This window comes from Amblyraja radiata, chromosome 1 (assembly GCF_010909765.2).
Source record: "Amblyraja radiata isolate CabotCenter1 chromosome 1, sAmbRad1.1.pri, whole genome shotgun sequence".
Classification (NCBI taxonomy): domain Eukaryota; kingdom Metazoa; phylum Chordata; class Chondrichthyes; order Rajiformes; family Rajidae; genus Amblyraja; species Amblyraja radiata.
Genome location: NC_045956.1, coordinates 25,157,994 through 25,179,461, shown reverse-complemented (window position 1 = coordinate 25,179,461; position 21,468 = coordinate 25,157,994). Strand labels below are relative to the sequence as shown.

General features: G+C 41.3%; 1 protein-coding gene across 1 annotated transcript in view; it reads left to right on the top strand.

Annotated features, from left to right (window-relative positions):
• Positions 1 to 273: 273 nt before the first annotated feature.
• The window catches only part of anxa10 (annexin A10), a 46,937-nt gene continuing 25,742 nt past the window's right edge, over positions 274 to 21,468 (top strand). The window contains exons 1-3 of the mRNA XM_033034139.1: positions 274 to 290; positions 1,599 to 1,731; positions 16,470 to 16,583. Coding sequence (XP_032890030.1) covers positions 274 to 290; positions 1,599 to 1,731; positions 16,470 to 16,583 — 264 coding nt within the window. The remainder of the gene's footprint in view (positions 291 to 1,598; positions 1,732 to 16,469; positions 16,584 to 21,468) is intronic.

Genomic DNA, 21,468 nt, shown 5'->3' with positions numbered 1-21,468 from the left:
ATAATTTGTATGAAGAAGGGTTTCGTCCTGAAACATCACCCATTCCTTCCATCTGTAGATGTTGCCTGTCCCCGCATTTTGTGCCTAATTATCCAGATTTGTACGTTGTGTTCTTGTAATAGCTATGCTGATTGCACAATAAGCAAATTGCTTTTAGCTTAGTACACATTAGGTATATAATGATTACATTCTTTGTGAACTGTGCAATATGTTCATAATGAATTTCATGAAAGCACATGTTTACTATGAAGCGGTACTTAATATTTCCGCAGAATGTCCGGCTATCAAAGGTATGTGTGGTGCAGCATTATAAATGATCTCTAGTCGTAATGCCAACTCTACAAAGGCAGCACTGGGAATTAGGTTTGAAACTGAGTCACTTCTTCTTCTTGCGCATGGCGTGCACAGTCAAAAGTTGTAGGTCAACTTGTTCTATTTGATCTTTTTGTTTGTGCACGTCGGGTTGATTGCATTAATCAAAACAGGGTGAACCATGTGAAGGTTGCAATCTCCCACCCCACTGAGTCAATGGAGCAGAATTGTTTGAACCTCTTTGTACCTCTGTTGATCCATGGTGCTTGATCAGGTCAGACCAGGGAGATTGTCTGCAAATAGTGGAGTGGCTATTTGCAGTCAGTCGGCACAAAACTTGCTCACCATTAACAGACAGTGATTCAAACTCTCCTTCCGAGAATCTTAGCTACTTTGTAGATCCTGCAAATGGAGGCAAGAACGAGTGACTTTCCCTTAATCATTCCTGCCCATCTTCCTTGCACGTACCACACTCACACCCAAAAGTACCTAGACACATCAGCTTGGAGGAAATCACACCAGATGAATTCAAGAGTCAAGAGTCAAGAGAGTTTTATTGTCATATGTCCCAGATAGAACAATGAAATTCGTACTTGCTGCAGCACAACAGAATATGTAAACATAGTACACTGTAAATAATATAATAAACAAGAGAAAAAAGTTCAGTGTGTACACACACTCACAAGTACACATACATATACATATATATATACATAGTATACACATATACACACATGCACACATACATACACACAAAAAACAAACAATTGTAGTGCAATAATAACAATAATAATAATAATAATAATAATAATAATGGTCTATTGTAGTTCAGAGCTTATTTGAGGAATTCGATATTCCTCATACAGAAAGTCATCGTTCTCTTCCATCAGTACTTTTTCAATTTGTTTCCTCTTATTTATCAAGCTGATAGACAACTTTATTTCAAAGGAATTAATGCATTTGTGGCAGATAGGTTCACACTACCTTGAGTATATCTCTTTCTTTTTTATATTCACTTTTAATTGTTTTAATTTGATTCCTATCAATATTGTCATGACAACTAGTGAATATTTCACAACTGCAAGAATCAAGTCTTGTATTTGGTGAAAGTGTTATAGATTGATTAGATTGATTGCATCTTGTAATAGTCACAACAAGCATGTTTTATTCTTTAATGTTTTGACCCAAAACATTGTCCGTCCATTCCCCCCACATTTGCTGCCTGGCATGTTGAGTTCCTCCAGCACTTTGTGCTTTGCTCAAGGTTCCAGGACCTGCAGTTGATTGTGTCTCCATGTTTTATCCTTTGTTTCTTTTGTTTTAGAATGCAATAAAGACGATCTTATTGATGTGCTGACCCAGTGCTCGAATGAACAGAGGATGATTATTGGTCAGACCTACAATGCGATGTATGGAAAGGTATGACGTCTGACATTTTTTCTCTATTATTCAGTACGTTTTGCATGCTCCTTAAGCCTCTGTCCCACTTAGGAAACCTGAACGGAAATCTCTGGAGACTTTGCGCCCCACCCAAGGTTTCCGTGCGGTTCCCGGAGGTTGCAGGTGGTTGCCGGAGGTAGTGGAAGCAGGTAGGGGGACTGATAAAAACCTCCGAGAACCGCACAGAAACCTTGGGTCGGGCACAAAGTCTCCAGAGGTTTCCGTTCAGGTTTCCTAAGTGGGACAGGGGCAAAATTCAACCGGCAATGAGCCCAAGTTCTCATGTTGGATTACAGCAGGAGATCACATTCATTTTATAGTCATGGCAGAAAATTAACAAAGTAGGGAATTTCTGAGATCTATGGTTGAGTTGCTGATCGGCTTTAGGAAATGTGGCTTGAGGGAAAACTGTTCACCAGAACTTTGTCAAACAGGATACTTTTCCTAAACACAAAAGCTGGAGGAAGTCAGCAGGTCACTGAGCTCCTCCAGTACTTAGTGTTTTGCTCAAGATTTCAGCATCTGCATTCTCTTGTGTTTCCAGGATGCTTTTGCTTTTGTGGTCGAATACTAACTTTATATCTTCACCTGTGCAAATTCAGACTCGTTCGGTTTTCCCCTTTTCCTTCCGCCCACAATATTTAATATGAAAAAGAATATGTGATTCTGTTACATTCTGTTTGTAGTTTGTATGGTTGTTTGTTTGTTTGTCTTTTTGCACAAAGTCCGCGAGCATTGCCACTTTTCATTTCACTGCACATCTCGTATGTGTATGTGACGAATAAACTTGACTTGACTTGACTTGGCTTGACTTGAAAAGTGAAGGATCAGAAATGTATTCATGCAGTTTTGAATACAATAGCATTGTACTGTAGAGAACTGGTTCGATTGACCAGAGTGATTTTGCACACATTTCTGAGTTACCATTCAAGCAATTGTCTCATCCATTATCAAGATTTTCATTCTCCCTCCCATTTTCCCCGAGATCAAATTTTATTCAGTACATGTCATCAATGGTACAACAGGAGAAAATTTCTCCCACCCCTCATTAATCCATATTACAGTATGGAGCTCAGCATTGATCTATCTGTGATATCAATAGTCACAGGTTCCCAATTACAAAACAATCCTCCACCATGGTTCTCTTCCTCCTATTACCAATCAAATTTTATAATTAATTTATAAGATCATAAATTCTAGGAGCAGAATTAGGCCATTTAGCCTACCAAGTCTATACCATTCAATCATGGACTGATCTATCTTTCCTTCTCAACCCCATTCTCCTGTCTTCGCCCCATAACCCCTTTCTAATCAAGAAACTATCAATTTCCGCCGTAAAAATGTGCATTGACTTGGCCTCCACAGCTGTCTGTGGCAACAGATTCCACATATTCACCACCCTCTGACTGAAGAAATTCCTTCTCAACTCCTTTCTAAAGATAAACCCTTTTATTCTGAGGCTGTGGTCTCTGGTCTTAGACTCTCACACTTTGCTTTGAATTCCATAGGCTCTGTCTTGTTGGATCAGTCACCCAAATGGGACCATCTTACTGAAGTCCACATGGACTACATATACCATTGTCCTCATAAATACGATTTGTTACCTCTTTGAAAAATGTGATTATATTAGTTAGATAGCATATCCTCATAACAAAACCATGCTGACAATATTTGATCAATCCTTGTCGTTCACGTGGACAGTATTCCTGCCCCTCAGAATTATTTTCCCAATAACTTCACTACCACTGATGCTAGTCTCACTAGCCTGTATTTGCAATACTTGATTCTCGAATAAATCAACCACATTTGCTGTCCTTCAGTCAGACACGGAAACCGCTGTCAAAACATGGAGGGGACCGGGGGACAGGATTTCTTGGCGACCGCGCGCGCATTCGCACACTCACACACACGCGCGAGGCTTCGGAGGCTCAATCCAGCGCTAAATGCAGCTCAACTCTGCCTGTCTCACCGGGTTAACTACAGCCCTGTCTGGACTGACGGGATACCAGCGCTGCTTCTCCAAGCTGGCCATATTTCCCGCAAGTCCAGGAAGGGTTGTAAGCTCACCTGGCGGGACAGGCAGTTAGCTGGGTTTAGCGCTGTTTCTCTGCGCTGGCCCGTCTGACTCCCGACCAAAGATCCTATGGCGGAGGATCTTTGCTGCCGACCTCTCTGGCCACCCGCGGGGGGGGGGGGTACTCGACAGCGTCGGAGACCCGGCCGGGATCGATCCTGGCTGCGGGTGAAGCGCAGGTCTGTGCCACGTCTCCCTCCTCCAATCACCTCTATCCTCAGTCCCACTCCTCCCTCCTCCAATCATCGCACTGATCATGTCCCACCCCCATTACCTGCTGACCGACGTCTCTATCATCCAATCAGCGCCCTCGATCATCAGTCCCACCCTCACTGTCTCGCGAAAAGCGAAGATTTCACCGGATTTTTAAATCCGGATTACAAAAACTTGTGGGGGATGTCCCCCACCTCTCAAAACATGGAGGGGACGTGTCCCCTCTGTCCCCCCCCCCCGGGTTTTTCCGCCCCTGCCTTCAGTCATCTGGCACCTCATCTGTGGCTACAAGCAGCATCAAATAATTGTATATTTAAGATCAAGCTGCAAAGATCACAGCAGCTAGACCACGTGGCCACATGCTGACAACTTCAGGAACTTGCAACACATCAACAGAGAATGTTCTGCTGAAACCAGCAGCGTGGCAACACTCTAGGAGAACTGATAATATGAATCTTGTAATTGATGTTCTCACTCTCGAATATTTAAATATGCTATATCTTGAACTGAAGATAGACACAAAATGCTGGAGCAACTTAGCGGGAACCTTCTACAAACTTCAGATGACACGAAACGTCACCCATTCCTCCTATCCAGAGATGCTGTCTGTCTCGCTGAGTTACTCTAGAATTTTGTGTCTATCGTCGGTGTAAACCAGAATCTGCTGTTCCTTCCTACAAATATCTTGAACTGATGGCTTGTAATATGTGTGGTACAGTGATTGCAAAGGATGCAAGCTCGGATTACTAGAAACCTGGAGAAAACAAGATGCAATAAATTGGTAATGAATGGTGAGGTGCGGGGGCCTTTATCGGCAGTTTTTGTGACTAATTCAGAGCTCGCTAGAATTTAAAATAATTCACTCGCTAGAATTTAGAAGATTGAGGGGGGAATCTTATAGAAACTTACAAAATTCTTAAGCGGTTGGACAGGCTAGATGCAGGAAGATTATTCCCGATGTTGGGGAAGTCCAGAACAAGGGGTCACCGTTTAAGGATAAGAGGGAAGTCTTTTAGGACCGAGATGAGAAAATCATTTTTTACACTGAGAGTGGTGAATCTGTGGAATTCTCTGCCACAGAAGGTAGTTGAGGCCAGTTCATTGGCTATATTTAAGAGGGAGTTAGATGTGGCCCTTGTGGCTAAAGGGATCAGGAGGTATGGAGAGAAGGCAGGTACAGGATACTGAGTTGGATGATCAGCCATGATCATATTGAATGGCGGTGCAGGCTCGAAGGGCCGAATGGCCTACTCCTGCACCTATTTTCTATGTTTCTATGTTATCACCTATCTCTTCAAGCTATGGGTACACTTTTCAATCAAGGTACAAACATGACACAGATTGAAGAGTGAGTCAGAATCTAATGTCAAGAGTACAGATTAGCACAGTAGCAACAAATCTTGATTAGCACAGTAGCAACAAATCTTGAGTATTTACACAATAAGGTTAATTTTAATCTGCGTCAAATAGTCATCTATTTGTGAAAGCCTCCACCTTGTAAGTCAAACATTGCTGTAAGTTACAGATCAAAGGCCATTCTGTTTCAGTTTGATTTTCTTGTGTCAAGAATGACTATCAATCCTTGCCTTCTGAAACCAACGAGCATTACAGTTAAATAATGCAAAGCAGCAACAATGTGAAACCAGTGGACCAGTACACGGGGATGTTCCCTGGAGAACAGCAAACTGAAAGCAGACACTGCCACTCAGAGTGGTAGTGTAAACTGCAAAATGTATCTCAAGGCCTAATTATAGCACACTGCATTGATCAGGCAAGCTGTAGGAAGTGGTCTTGTTAACATAATCCGATACTGACTCCTGTCCAAAGCCGATGAAATTAACTCTCCCACTGATTATCTTGCATCAAAGATCATTCAGGAGAAAGTGGGACGAAGGTTAAACAGTCCCATCACCAAAAGTGGAATTTTACCACTCATATTTCATGGGGTGGATTTCCATGCAGATGCTGCTAATCGTTAGCTCTAACTTTGATGTAAAACCTGGAGAAATCTTGGGAAAATGCATTTTTTCACCCTGAGTCTCTGTGTCACATTTAACGCAGTTGTATCTGCACTCATTCATCCCTTTTGCATTTTGCTAAGATGTTAGCAGAAAACTAGTTGAGCTGAAGACCAGAAAAGACATGTTTACTGCCGATTATTCTGCGAAGTACTCCTGCAGATCAGTACTGTTCCAAAAATTAGTGAGAAAATTAAGCCTCAGCTTCTCCAGCACATACTCTCCATCCCAGTATCGCCTTCTCTCTCACACACTACCCTTCTTCCTTTCCCTTTCTTGTATTCCTGCCACCTTTTCCTTTTCATCTTTCCTTTCCTCTACACCATCAATCCCTATCCTGCCTGATTCTTTTCTCGTCCTTGGTCCACTTAGACTAGTTTAGAGATACAGCGCAGAAACAGGCCCTTCGGCCCACTGAGTCCGCACCGACCAGCGCTCCCCGCACATTAACACTATCTGACACACAATAGGAACAATTTACATTCACATCAAGCTAATTAACCTACAAACCTGTACGTCTTTGGTGTGAGTGAGGGAACTGAAGATCTCGGAGAGAACGTACAAACTCCGTACGGACAGCAAGTGTAGTCAGGATCCAACTGAAACCACTGCAAGGCAGAAACTCTACCGCTGCGCCACCATGCCGCCCACTTCTTCCCCCTTTTTTAATATATGCTAGACGTTAAGTCAGTAAGACACTAAAGACTTTGTGAATCCATGTGCAGCACCACTTATCATTAGATAGAGATACTATTAAGTAAAATTCTTGTTAGTTCTGTAAAGAATGCATTGGCGGTTTCCATAATATCAATGTATTGTCTGTATTAATGGTTGTAAATCCTTCATTCTTTGGTAAGGGAACTGATGCAAAAATATCACAAGTTTTGAAATTATTATAATTGAGAAAATGTTTTGTGCTGGAGTTGTATATGGCACGTGTTAATGCTTTGTTAAGTATGTTGGTATTTTTTAGGCATTGACTTCACAAAGGATATGCCAATGTGTGGTAGCCAAATAAATCCACTTTGTTCTTATCATTTATGGAAATTAATAAATAAGGGTAATTATTAAGTCTATTATTATTAGCTATTATTATAGCTATTTCACCTTTGAAAATTACCTGAAGCTGAAACCACAGTCGTTGGTTGTAACAAAATGTCTGTTCATCAATTGTGTGTCTAACTAGTCATTTATTATGTATAATTTCCTCTAAATAACTGATTGTCTACCTGAAATATTTAACAATGACACAACAAAGCAACATTCATCCACTTGATACAATTGCCATATTCGAAATTATGGCATTCTAAACTTTTATTTTTGTCATTTTAGCAGCCCAAGCTCGCCCTCTTTGCCATTGCAAGGGTCAATTTAATTAACTCTTCTTTTCATGATGAATTGACATTCTCTTGGGCCCAGTGCCAGTATCAAAAAATGGCTCGAAGAATCAATTTCCTTTCAGAGTGACTTCATCTTTCTTTGATATCTCTTACACAGACAAATGAAAGGGATTTCCCCCAGGGTTAAATCACACCGATGTATATTTCTGGGTGAACTTTGGTCCATCAGGGTCACTGGCTCAATTCATCTTCGTGCATCTGACATCTTTCACCAATATAACTCATGATGCCAGACACAAAATGCTGGAGTAACTCAGCGGGACAGGCAGCATCTCTGGAGAGAAGGAAAGGTGACATTGAGTCATGACCCTTCTTCAGTCTCAACCTGACACGTCGCCCATTCCTTCTCTCCAGAGATGCTGTCTGTCCTGCTGAGTTACTCTAGCATTTTGTGTCTATCTTTGATTTAAACCAGCATCTGCAGTTACTTCCTACACATACTGACTCAAGGTGCCATTTGTTTCCTCCTTGCCAAAAGTATCAAACTAACAGACAAACCCCCTTGCCTGAGAACGGATTATTCAATGCTCATGCCATTGGATGAGGGGGAATACCCAGGAGGAATATAAAATGCTGTTCCTCAGGTCGTGTTGGGCTTCACCCTGGCAGTGGAGGATACCAAGGACATAGAGTTTGGTGTGGGAATGGGAAACGGAGTTGAAAAGGCTTGCAACTGGAAGCCCAAGTTGATTATTGTGAATCGGCATTGAGAACAGCTGAGTGCAATAGACCAGGTTGGAGGGGGTGCATGTGAATCTCTGCCTCACCTGGAATGGCCGTTTAGGTCCCTGGATGGTGAGGGAGGAGGTGCTGGGACAAATGTAGCATCTCCTGTGGTGGAGGGGTAAGTCCCTGGCCACAGTGAGGATTGGGTTGGGAGGGTTGAACAGACCAGGGAGTCACAGAGAGAGTGGTCTTTGCAGAAGGTAGAAAAGGACGGGGAAGCGAAGATGTTGAAGGTCGTGGGATGTCGTTGTAGCTGGCAGAAATGTCAAAGCATCGTGCGTTGGATGTGGATGTGATAGGGTGAAAGGTAAAGACCAAGGGAACTCAAACTGTTCTATTTGGGGAAGAGTCGGGTTAGGGTTGGGGGGAACCAAGGGCAATGGGGGAAAAGGCAGAAAAGTGAACTCAAGGAATGACAGATCAGTCATAATCTAGAAACATAGAAAATAGGTGCAGGAGGAGGCCATTCGGCCCTTTGAGAACATGCATTAGGGGCTAAATGATCTACATCTGTTCTCATTTTTATGGTCAATAAACTTTGGATTTATTTCCTTGTTTTCCTTCTATGAGACTATTTAAAAATGATCCACCAGTTATTATATTTACTCCATGTTAGTACCTCAGTGTCCTGAGCTGACAACAGCTGACCCTAATACACTATTACAAAAGTGATCAAGATCAACATGAAAGTAGAAATCTGGGGTTACTTTATTGTTGGCTATATCTTGTATTCTATCCTGGAAAAGTTCACCCACCAGAATACTTTGAGTACTTTTCTGAACTATGATTTAAAAATAATAAAATATTATAAACTATAATTAATATAGTTCTACTTTTTACACATTAACATTATGCTGAGCTGACTATTTTAGAAATGTATATTTGTGAAGAATGACATCATATTTTGGATAAAAATAAGTTCTGCTCTGTTAATGTCAGAAATAGGCAAATTAAATATTAAGTAACTGAACCAAACAGACTTAACTATTACTGTACAGTATATTGCAGGATTTAAGAATACTTTATTGGCACAGTGAGATCCTTTAATTGCATAAACAATGTATACAAATAGCAGCCATCTACGACGCTGACAAAGTTACAAAGTACGCCCGCCTCCCCCCCCTTTGTCCCCCCCCCCCCCCCCCGGCCTAGTGTCCATCAAAGATACTAGAGGAGCTCTATAATCTTTGTTGTCCATTGTCCTTTCCCACCTCCCACATGGTGGTCCCCCCACGCCGGGTCCTCCATTGTTCTTCCCCCTCCCCCCTCACGGTGGTCCGCCACGTTCTCATCGACCGTCGACCATAGGCCGACCCGTGTGGCATCACCGCCGCCGCGAGACTTCACCACCGCCGAAGCCCCATTGTCGCGAGGCTTCACGGCTGCCGCTGCCGCTGCCTCACCGCTGTCAACGCCCCACTTCACGCATCCGTGATGCCAACCTGGGCTCCAGCCGTGGGCTCCGTCCGCCGCTTTGCCGGACCCGGGCTTCTACCCATGAGGCCCCGACACGGGCTTCTTTGCGGCGATCCTGGAGGCATCGAGACAGCAGCGCCTCGTTAAAGGCCTCCGACCGCGCTACCAGTCCACAGCCACATCCCGTCTGAAGCCTTTATTGGGTTATATGAAATAAATGAAAACCAGTGTTTTTGCATTTCTTTGATATGAGAAGATATATTTTCCTGTCAATTTTTATCTGTCTAAATATTTTATTGCATTGGAAGATTTATTCTTGTTGTTGAGAAATTTGTTACAGATTTTGATCACATGCGTGAATTTAGGCAAAATATAAATATAAGTGCAAAGGGGGTTATATTGTTACTAAAGACACATTTCAATCTTTCTACTTCTGGGTTTAATTTTGGACTTAACAAAACATATTAGGAGAGTTCTTAGGGTTTCATGGCACAATAGTGAGCCTATCGCAAAGAGTTCCAGGATCACATGGAACCTACATCAGGCACAGTGATAACAACAATAACTGTTAGTTCAGTCATTTTAATATAGATTGTCAAATAAGCAGAGGTGATGCTATATTACAAAGGGTGGGAATGAGAAATTGCTGGTTCATTGTATTTCCATGAATTGATTGATTGAAAGATACAGAATGGAAACAGGCCCTTCAGCCCATGCTGACCATCAATCATCCGTTCACACATGTTCTATGTTATCCCAATTTCACATCCACTCCTTACTCCCTGTTATTAATTAATTTACAAACCTGCACGTCTTTTGAAACTGGAAGAAAACCTGAGCACCCAGAGGAAACCTATGCGGTCAAAGGGAGGATATACAAACTCCATATTGACAGTATCAGGATCAAACCCAGGTCTCTGGTGCTGTGAGGCAGCAGGTCCACCAGCTAGGACACTGTGCTGCCTGCAACAGCAGAAGTATGCTGCTGGAATTAGAGGCTGATGTCCTGACCTGCTGTGCCACCTTATGGTTGGATTGAACGATATGCACTCAGGAATCTCACAGTGAAATTCACAACTTAAAAGTTGTTTCCAAGAAAGTGGACATAATTGCAAAGTGCAAGTTGTACATTAAGGAGGTTTTACCCGGAAATTATTGCACCAATGATAACTTTGGGTTGAGACGGTGGCCCTAGGGAAACTCACCAGGCATTTCTGGACGATGATTCACCATGGCGCGGCTGACATTTGCCCAGCAGCTTAAGCAAGAGCCGATGTTCCCACAGGACACACAGTGTGGTGTCCTTCACTGCTGAGAGAAAGGAAGCTTCTGCAGTCATCCTATGATTGTCACGATTCAGTCATGGCAAAATTAACCGCATTGCACAGGGATCAGAAGTAAGATGGTTATTTAACTTCCACACTGTGACAATGATATCTTGTACATAGCGTCTGCTAGTCTCAGTTTTCAAACATCAGCATTGTACAAAATAAATCTGTGGTGCCCTTCACTGATCGCTGTTTTTTTTTGCCTATTCCTTGATATGTCCACATCTCAGAGTGACTGGGCCACGCACAGTATAGGAGTTGTGGGTGTATAGACATACGGGGAACTGCCAAGTACTATTGCCCCATGTTTCCCCTTTCCTCCATTTTCTGAACCTGTACTGTAGCCTCCCTGGAGAGAATACTTCAAGCACCAGTCTGAAGAAGGGTCTCGATACAAAACGTCACCCATTCCTTCTCTCCAGAGATGCTGCCTGTCCTGTAGATTGGATATTGCATGTGAACCAATCAGAGTAGTGTAGCATCATTAACTTCACCTTACTGTACACTTTATATTAACACCCATTTCCTACATTAAGTAGTCTTGGAAGCGGTAGTGATGAACTAACAACCTGCTGTAACGCTCTACTATATGTTATGATAAAGATGATTTAAACTTCAAACTTTAAACTTCTATTAAATAATTTACACGTCCCTGGAGAGAATACTTCAAGCAGCAGATTGAAGAAGGGTCTCGACCCGAAACGTCACCCATTCCTTCTCTCCAGAGATGCTGCCTGTCCCGCTGAGTTACTCCAGCTTTTTGTGTCTATCTTCAGTTTCAACCAGCATCGCAAGTTCCTTCCTACACACTCTCATCTCACTTCTAAACGGTACGTACAATAATGGAAATAGACCTACAAGCTCTTCGTGCACCCCTTGAGGGGAATGTACAGGCCCCTCTTCAGTGCACGTTTGGCTTGCATTATGTCACAGCACTGAAGCCAAAGCCTAACTACACAAAATTTTGAGGAGATCGGAATAGACATTATGCACAACACATGCTTATTACTCCAAAAGAGGGAACTTTCCAAGCATATCCCAACATGTTTTTAAAATACTTATAAAGATTGCAGTTTTCTAATCTGATATTCACAGAAAGGCATAGTTAGGTTTCCCTTGTGTCAGTTTCACTGTGTGCTGTTCCATTGATCTCCATTGATCGGTTGATCTGCAGTGTCTCACTGCAGTGCCCACTTGACCTTGCAGCTACAATCTTATGAAGCTGCCCTTTTCACCTTTGCAAACATACAATAAAAGCAGCACTCTTTGGCCAACTCAAAAATACTGTTGCAATGATGCAGATGCAGGCATACTGATGCAGAGTATTCCAAGACACCCCGAAGAGACAGGAGATGCCTCTCTCTACCATCCACCAAGGAATGCAAGACGGAAGGAAGAAAATGCAAGGAAGACTTATCCTTGTGCGTGAATACAGTGTAGAGTCTGGTGGAGCAGACGTCCAAACATGCAGCTCAAGAGTTGGCCCTTCACATTGTGTGGTTTCATGAGAAATATAATAAAAGCTGATAGTTCTGTGAGTAAACAAATATAGATATTTTCCAGACCAGTTCATTGAAGATCATGCTTAAGATGAAGATAGATGAAAAATGCTGGAGTAACTCAGCAGGACAGGCAGCATCTCTGAAAAGAAGGAATGGGTGACGTTTCCCATTCCTTCCATCCAGAGAAGCTGACTGTTCTTCTGAGTTACCCCAGCATTTTGTGTCTCTCTTTGATGTAAACCAGCATCTGTAATTAATTCCTACACATGCTTGAGATGATTATGAGGTGTGTTAGTGCAGATATTATTTAAGGGAGCTTCTTGCTGGAGTAATACCTCCAGCTCAAACAAGAATCTTACCAAAAGATCAAAGGTCACATTTTCTACTGGTGTTAAGCCCAGATGCGGGAGCAATTTTGCTTTTCTCTAAGTTAAGTCTATTTCCAACAGCATCATTTTTTTTCAGGTTTCGGAGAAGGGATTTCTCACCAATGATTAACGGGCAATGCGCATTTAGAAATTTGACAGTGTGCAGTGCTGGGACGTAGATCACCTGTTTGATTCCCCAAAGATGGCTGATGGAATTCGCAGGCAAACCTGCAAATAAGCAAAAAGTCCACCAGCTTCCTTCTTGCCAATGATCGCTTTAAAATAGAAATTTGGGACGCACACCAGCTAGGGGGCCACATTTATGATTTTACTTCACTTATGAATGGGAAATGTGCTGCTTGCTTGAATGCCTTATCAATGCTTTTTTTTAAGAGAGGATCCAAATGGTAGCTTCAGAACTGCAAGCCTCTGATGAGTAATACCGAGGGAACCTCTGCTCTACCAAAGATAGACACAACATGCTGGAGTAACTCTGCGGGACAGGCAGCATCTTGGGATAGAAGGAATGGGTGATATTTCGGGTCGAGAACGTCACCCAAGCTGAAGAAGAGTCATGACCTGAAACGTCACATTACCGAAGAAGAGTCTCGACCTGAAACGTCACTCATTACTGAAGAAGGGTCGCGACTCAAAGTATCACCTATTCCTTCACTCCAGAGATGCAGCCTGTCCCGCTGAGTTACTCCAGCATTTTGTGTCAATCTTCAGTATAAACCTGCATCTGCAGTTCCTTCCTACACATTTCCTCTGTTCTACCAAGTATGATTGTCAGCAGGTTTGGATTTCCTGTGCAAGCTCAAAGATCCTCACAGGCTCATAATAGGAGCCAAACCATGTCCACCCTATTTTTATTCATCCTCAACACACTCCACTGGTCCTCACACCTTTTTCACACAAAGGTTGGTGGATGTGTGGAAAAAGCAGAGGAGGTAGTTGAGGCTGGGACTATCCCAATGTTTAAGAAACAGTTAGACAGGTACATGGATAGGACAGGTTTGGAGGGATATGGAGCCAATACGGGAAGGTGGTACTAGTGTAGCTGGGACATGTTGGCCGGTGTGGTCAAGTTGGGCCGAAGGGCCTATTTCCACACTGTATCACTCTGTAGCCCGTGTCCCACTTGGCGACTTTTTTCGGCGACAGCCTCATGCTCGTGGCATGACGCGGCGTGACGCGGGCTGACGCCTGTGTTGTCGTGAGCTTTCTCCGCAAATGTCGTCTCTTTTTTCTTGTCACTGCTGGATTTTGAAATGTTCAAAACCTTGCGGCGACAGTGGGCTTGACGTTGCCTGACATTGCCTGTCGTCTCCTGTTGTAGGTGCTGTCGTGGGTTGTCATCATAATGCCTCCTCCATTTCCAGCTAATTGGCTTGTGGTTTTTTCCATGAAATTGTCATTCACACACAAGGATGGCTTCTTTGCATTTTTATCCTTGCTCATCTGCAGAATGGGGACATCCTGGGTTTTTTTCCTGATTCCCCATATCTTTTTCTTCTTACTGTGGCTTTTTAATTGCTGCTATATGTTTGTGCACTTATTGTATACATTTTTTTGTTTATTCTACACTGAAACCACTTTGGCATATTGTACAGCCCTAAGGTGGATATGGCAACTTTTCTGTATGTGCTTCTTTTGCATAATGTTGGTTAGTCAGTCTGATTTCAGGGATGGTGGGACATATGTGGAGAGATTAGGTTTAACTAGGCTTTTATTCTTGGGAATTTAGAATAAGTGGTGAACTAATTGAAACTTACAAATTTTTGATAGGGCCAGACATACTCAATGTTTCCACTGTCTGGAATAACTATAATCAAAGGTTAAAGGCAAGCGTCAAGAACGTTTGTACTAAGAATAAAACAAGGATTTGCTGCAGCTTTACTGGTACATTAATATAAGGCCTTAGGATGTTAAGACATAAGACACTTAGGACTGAGTTGAGGAGTATTTTTTTCCAAGATCAACAAAGTCCAATACTGCAGAGAATCATTTAAGAATGAGATGGATAAATTTCTAGCACCAAAGGAATTTCAAATGGATGATCAGCCATAGTCTCACGGAATGACAGAGGTCCTATTTTTCTGTGATATAATGTTTACAAATGATGTTTTTCAAAATTGCAGTACCTCATCCTCTTCAATAAATAATGTACATTTATTTTTATGAAATATCTCAAAGCACATTTTTGCAATAAACTATCATTGCAGTACAGAGGTTATGGTTATAGAGGAAGAGACAGCTGCTATTCTCCACTTGCATAGTCACATTCTACTACGATATTGACTGAAAGGTAACATTCATCTTGCAAATAAAAGGCCTCCAGGCTCTTCCTCACCCAGGTAGACAGATTCTCTTCCTATCCAAAATTCAGTACTTCCAAGAATGCAACACGTCCTTTGGTATTGCTCATCAACGTCAACTTGCATCATCAGTTTCAATTCTAAGAGCATAATTTAATCTATAATTTTCAAAAATAGGATTGCCAACCTGAGCCAAGCTGACAAAATGAAAAAAAGATGGAACTCTATCACACGATGTATCTCTCTAAGATGTTGATGTGTTAATTCATTATCACCTGTTCGTCAACATGAATAAAATCTAACGCATGTTTTTTTGTAAAATTCATTAAAGCTGAATCAGAAAGCTTTCATTCTGTATTGCAATATTTCAATGAGAAAGCACGAGAAAATGGGGAACGAGTTGGTTATTAATTGCTGTTCCTCAGGCAGTCACACGGATTTCTGAAATGCGCTGCTATGTTTTCACTCTTCATCACACTTCACACAATGAGATGCTTTGAAATTGACTTTACCCTGATTTGACTGTTATTTCATAGCTAATATCTATACTGCCCTTCCCCTTCGCTGCAGAATGGAAAGACACAGTTCTATAGTGCTATTTAATTGGAGCACTGTTTGGCAGTCTTACAGTAAAGCCTTCTCCTACATCAGCTCCTTTAATTATTTTGTCACATTTTGAATGATAGGAAACAACAGATCCATTTAAAAAAGTTTCCTGCCCTGTATATATAGTTAGAGGTTCAAGGAAAACAAAAACAGCTTCCACTGGTTCTTAATTGTGCTTATTTCATCCTTGTTTGCAATCTTTTCTTTGGCATTATGTTATTACTACTGGTTTATTATTGTTTGAAGCAGCTTATCCATATGATCGAATAACTCGTTGCAGTCTTCCTAATTTAACGTGCTAAAAATATAAGTATAATTTAAGGTGTAATTGAAACTGCTGGATTGTTAATAATGCTCAATGTGCTTAGGCCTCCGGAGACCCGGGTTCAATCCCGACTATGGGTGCTGTCTGTACGGAGTTTTACGTAATCCCCGTGGGATTTCTCTGAGATCTTCGGTTTCCTCCCACACTCCAAAGATGTCCAGGTTTGCAAGTGAATTGGCTTGGTATAAGTATAAATTGTCCCTAGTGCGTGTAGGATAGTGTTAATGTGCGGGGATTGCTGGTCGGTGTGGACTCGGTGAGCTGAAGAGCCTGTGTCCACGCTGTATCTCTAAACTAAACTAAAAAGCAATGGATGGTTTATTTCACTGAAAATTAATCAAACGTTAGAAGCATGGATTTGGTGTGCTTGGCTGTAACTATCTATCATTCCTGAATAAGAATATTTTCTTCCTTCAAATACAGGATCTGATTACTGACCTAAAGGAGAAATTGTCTGAACATTTCAAGGAAGTAATGGTAGGACTGATGTACCCACCAGCTTTCTTTGATGCTCATGAACTGAGACATGCCATGAAGGTACTACACAAAGTTTCTATATATTGTCATAAGGATATTGTTGTCGACTCCCTCATTAAAAACAAATGTTTATTTAGCAGTACATGTTTGTTGAAATGGGTTCATGTTATTGTCGGCTCTATTGGATTGAGAATAAGAGTAGAAAGATAATAAGGCAAAACAATAACTTTGATTTGAAATTATTATTTCACCTGCTTTCTGCACAATAGTTATTCATCAGTTCCAAATGATATATTTTTGTGTCAAAGTTAATTATTATCAACCTTCCCAGCCAATTATTTAATTTTTTTAATGTATATTATGTATCTAGATTCCAGCATCTCCTGTGTTCAACAGTGGGAGAGAGGTGCTTAAATGAAGATGGGAGGAGGGTGGAGGGAAACAAAAAGATGGGAGAAATTCTGGAAGATACACCATGTTAGAAGCAAAAGGACCATATTGTTTATTGGGATAGATGGTTAACTCCATGAACTTCTGAACTTAAAAAGCCAAAGAACCAAACCAATGATCTAAAATGGGATTGCTTTACAACCTTCTCAACTTCAACTGAAGCACGAAAGAAATAGATTTATATCAAGAAAAGAGAAAAATTTAGATACAATTTTATATACATAGAGATATAAAATAAAAAAAAATAAAAATAAAAAAAAAAATATATATATATATATATATATATATGTGTGTGTGTGTATATATATATATATATATATATATATATATTTAATAGCATATATTTATACATATATATAAGAAATATTTACACGGCCAAAGTTTGAATTCAATAATGTACTTCTCAGCTAAAGATCAGAAATGTAAGTTATAGACAGTATAAAAAGAAGAAAAAATGAATTTTGCTGTCCATATTGCTGTTAAAATCTTGAAATCACACCGAATGCGACATTGACTAAATTTAGATCTTTCAAAGCTGGCTGAAGTTTGAATAGGAAAACCACATGTACCATTGTTTTTTTGGTTATATCCACATTTGTTTTTTTTGGGATAATCTTTGCTTTCCAATGCTTAAAATTGCGACGGTAATTTTCCAACCACATTCCCTGTAACAGGCCTTGCTCCTGTCAGCAAATATCTGAAAATCTGGTAGAGCCACACTTGAGTACTCAGCAGTTAATTTGAAATGGTTGAAATACCTGACCTGCTGCCTGCTCTATTCCCACGGTTACATTTACTTTCTGCAGTCTTGTGAGTCCAATGCAGATTGCAGTATCGACTTCCCAAGAGGTGGATTCTGATGCCTCTGGATGCCCTGATAGCTTGCTGTCAAAGCCTTTTGATTTGATTTTATATCTCTCTCTATTTAGAGACATGTTAAACATTTTAAGTATTTAAATAAGTAAGCAAATGAAATATACTTAACCAAAAAACAAAAACCTCTGAGTTAGAAATTACTTTGAAACAGTAAGATTAAATAACGTGGAATAAAAACACGATATTGTGGATCAGTAAGATAAAAGAAAACCGAACCCTCCAGTACACCCACTCTGTGTGTTGTTAAGTGTTGTATTCCACAACTAAACTACCAGTATTTAAACAATAATTCAATTTTTTTCATGTCCAAATAAGACGTGCAAAAATAGGGCAGCACGGTGAAGTAGCGGTAGAGCTACTGCCTTACAGCGCCGGAGACCCGGGTTTGATCCCGACTACAAGTGCTGTCTGTACGGATTCCCGTGATCTGCATGGGTTTTCTCCGAGATCTTCAGTTTCCTCCACACTCCAAAGATGTACAGTTTTGTAGGTTAATAGGCATGGTATAAATGTATAATTGTAAAACAAAAAATTATCCCTAGTGTGTGTAAGGTAGTGTTAATGTGCAGGGATTTGATCGCTAGTCGGTGCAGACTTGGTGGGCCGAAGGGCCTGTTTTCCAAACTAAACTAAACTGTTCGAGGTGGAAGAGGACAGATCTGAATTGGAATGAGGAATTGCTTGGTCGCACGCTGGAGCTGATATGCAATCACATTACATTGAGTCCTGTACCTACCAGAAAGGTCCTTCTGCGTTCCAGATGGATTGCTATCAAAAAAAAAAACAGTATGTAGCTCTAAGCAATGAATGTCTCATTTCCCTGACCCAAATGGTCTTGACACTGGAAATGTACCTTTACTGTAAACGAGGCAGGCACACAGAATGTTCCAGAATGATTGCGGCTCAAAACAATCACAAAAGCAAATTTCATAAATGGAGCTGATCTTGTTACAAAAAATGTGCACTCACCAGCGCAGGGGTTCACACAGCTTTGCTCGCCCCAGGAGGATGTGGCGTGACTATCGTGTGAAGAGGTCAGCACAGTGGTGCAGCGGGTTGAGCTACTGTCTCACAGCACCAGGGACCCAGGTTCAATCCTGACTTCCGCTGCTGTGTGTGTGGAGTTTACATGTTCTCCCTGTGACCACATTCATTTCCTCCGGGCGCTCCTGTTTCCCTCCCACATCATAAAAGATGTACGGGTTTGTAGCTTAATTGGCCTTTGTAAATTGCCGTTTAATGTGTAGAAAGTGGTGCAGTGGGATTACCAAACTAGTGTGAATGGGTGATCAATGGTCAGCATGGACTCGGTGGACCGAAGGGCCTGTTTCCATGCTGTAATTTTCAACCAATTGATCATTGAATAATGACTTAATCTTCCCCAAGATCACATATTTTCTTGACCAGTAATAGGTAAGGTAGGCACAGATAGTCTTAAGGGCCCTGTCCCACTTGGGCGACCTAATCTGCGTGTTTGCCCTCAATGCATACTAGCAGCATGGTCGACATGAGGCCATAGGAGGTCTTCGTAACTCCCCTTCATGCTCGAGAGTGGTCTCTGCGTACTCGAGGCCTCAGCTAGGTCGCGCCGTTTTTTTCAATATGTTAAAAAATGCCCGCGAGTAAAAAAAGGTCGCCATGGAAAAAATCAATACTTTTTTTACTCGTGAGTTTAATCGTAGTAGGTCGTAGTAGGTCGGCATGTTAGTCGTAGGTAATCAAAGGTAGTCGAAGGTAGTCGAAGGTAGTCATAGATAGTCTTCATCATAGTCGAAGGGAGGTCGAAGGGAGGTCGAAGGAGATCGAAGGAGGTCATCTTCACTCTCCACTATTTGGTGTCCAATTTTCCCGAAGTTAGTCGTAACTTGTTGTAGCTAGTCGAAGCTGGTCTTCAACATAGTCGAAGGAGGTTGAAGGTGGTTTTCTACATAGTCGAAGAAGGCCTTCAACATGTCATTTTTTTCAAACACTTCTAAACTCGCCAATTAGGTCGCCCAAGTGGGACAGCCCCTTTATGTATTAATTTATCTGATAGGAGTCAGCTATAGAAAAGTTGCCTCTTTAGTTTAGTTTAGAGATATGCAGTGCGGAAACAGACCAGTGATCCCCGTATATTAACACGATCCTACACACACTAGGGACAATTTTTTTTAACATTTACCAAGCCAATTTTATACCTGTATATCTTTGGAGTGTGGGAGGAAACCAAAGATCTTGGAGAAAACCCATGCAGATCATGGGGAGAACGTACAAACTCTGTACAGGCAGCACCCATGGTCGGGATCGAACCTGGTTTTCCGGGCGCAGCAAGCGCTGTAAGGCAGCAACTCTACCGCTGCGCAACCGTGCCGCCCTCTTAAGCAGGATGGAAAGACACATTTAAAAATAAAATCATTGTGCTCTATGGTTTGAAATATGATTAATTTTTACTTGCAGAACCAAAAAAAGGACTTTCAACTTCAATTCTGCACAGCAGTTAAACAGTGATTTGAAAAATTATTTCGCATTATTAGTTGTTTATGTTGCAAAGTGAGAAATCGCAGCCTAGCTTCATGACTCATTGCTGCAATAAGCTATAATTTGACAGACAGGCCAGATGAATTTAATTCCATGGCACTAATTAAATTTCAAGATGATGTTAAAAGACTTACAGTAATTGGTAACTGCAAAAACATTGAAGTCATTATTAAAAATTCCATTAAGTTTATTCAAGTAGGTTAAAGGTCACATTTAGTTTAAATATTCGTCCTTTCCTCATTATAATATTAGCAACTTTTAGATTACCATTGATTGTCTGAGGGCATCTTAGATAATATTTTATCTTAAAACATAAGCATTATTAACCATAATTTGCCAGCACTGACAATAGGGGAGTGGGAGGTTCTGCATATGCAGACACATTCAACATGATTGTTTTGCCAGTCCGGTATTCTGATTAACATTTAAGTTCCTTAAATTCAATATAGCAGCATGGCAACAGAAAATCTGCACTATCAAATAATGTGAATCTCCAGATGCATCACATGATGCAGAACAAACATTTCCCAATGGAGTTTAAGCATTGAAACATAACTGACCTAAATCTATCATTAAGATGACTATGTCCTTTCACATAAGGAACATGCACTAATAATGGGAGGCAAGCACCCTAATTAGAATGATGTATGTTCCACAACTAATTTTGCAATGGGTCATCCATGTGGTCAGGAAATAAAATTTATACTATGTGAACATTTTCATAATAAGCAAACCATCCTTTTTCTTCACCCCCTCGCTTCCCTGTGCCCCATCTGGATCCACACTAATTCCACCCCTTCCCCCTAACCCGTTCCCTTCCACCTATTTCCACCTTCCTTACAATTTTTACTTCTACTATCCTTATCTCACACATTTTTGTCTTTTCATCTCTGGCCTTTGTCTAGGCATCTGCCTATCAGAAACTCCCCTTACCTGTATCCACCTATCACTTGCCAGGTTTTGTCCTGCCCTCACCTCTCTTCCAGCTGTCTCCTCCCCCCAACCTGCACCCCACCCACTTTACAATCAGTCTGAAGAAGAGTTCCGACCCAAAAAGTCACCTATCCAGGTTCTGTGGGGATACTGCCTGACCCACTGAGTT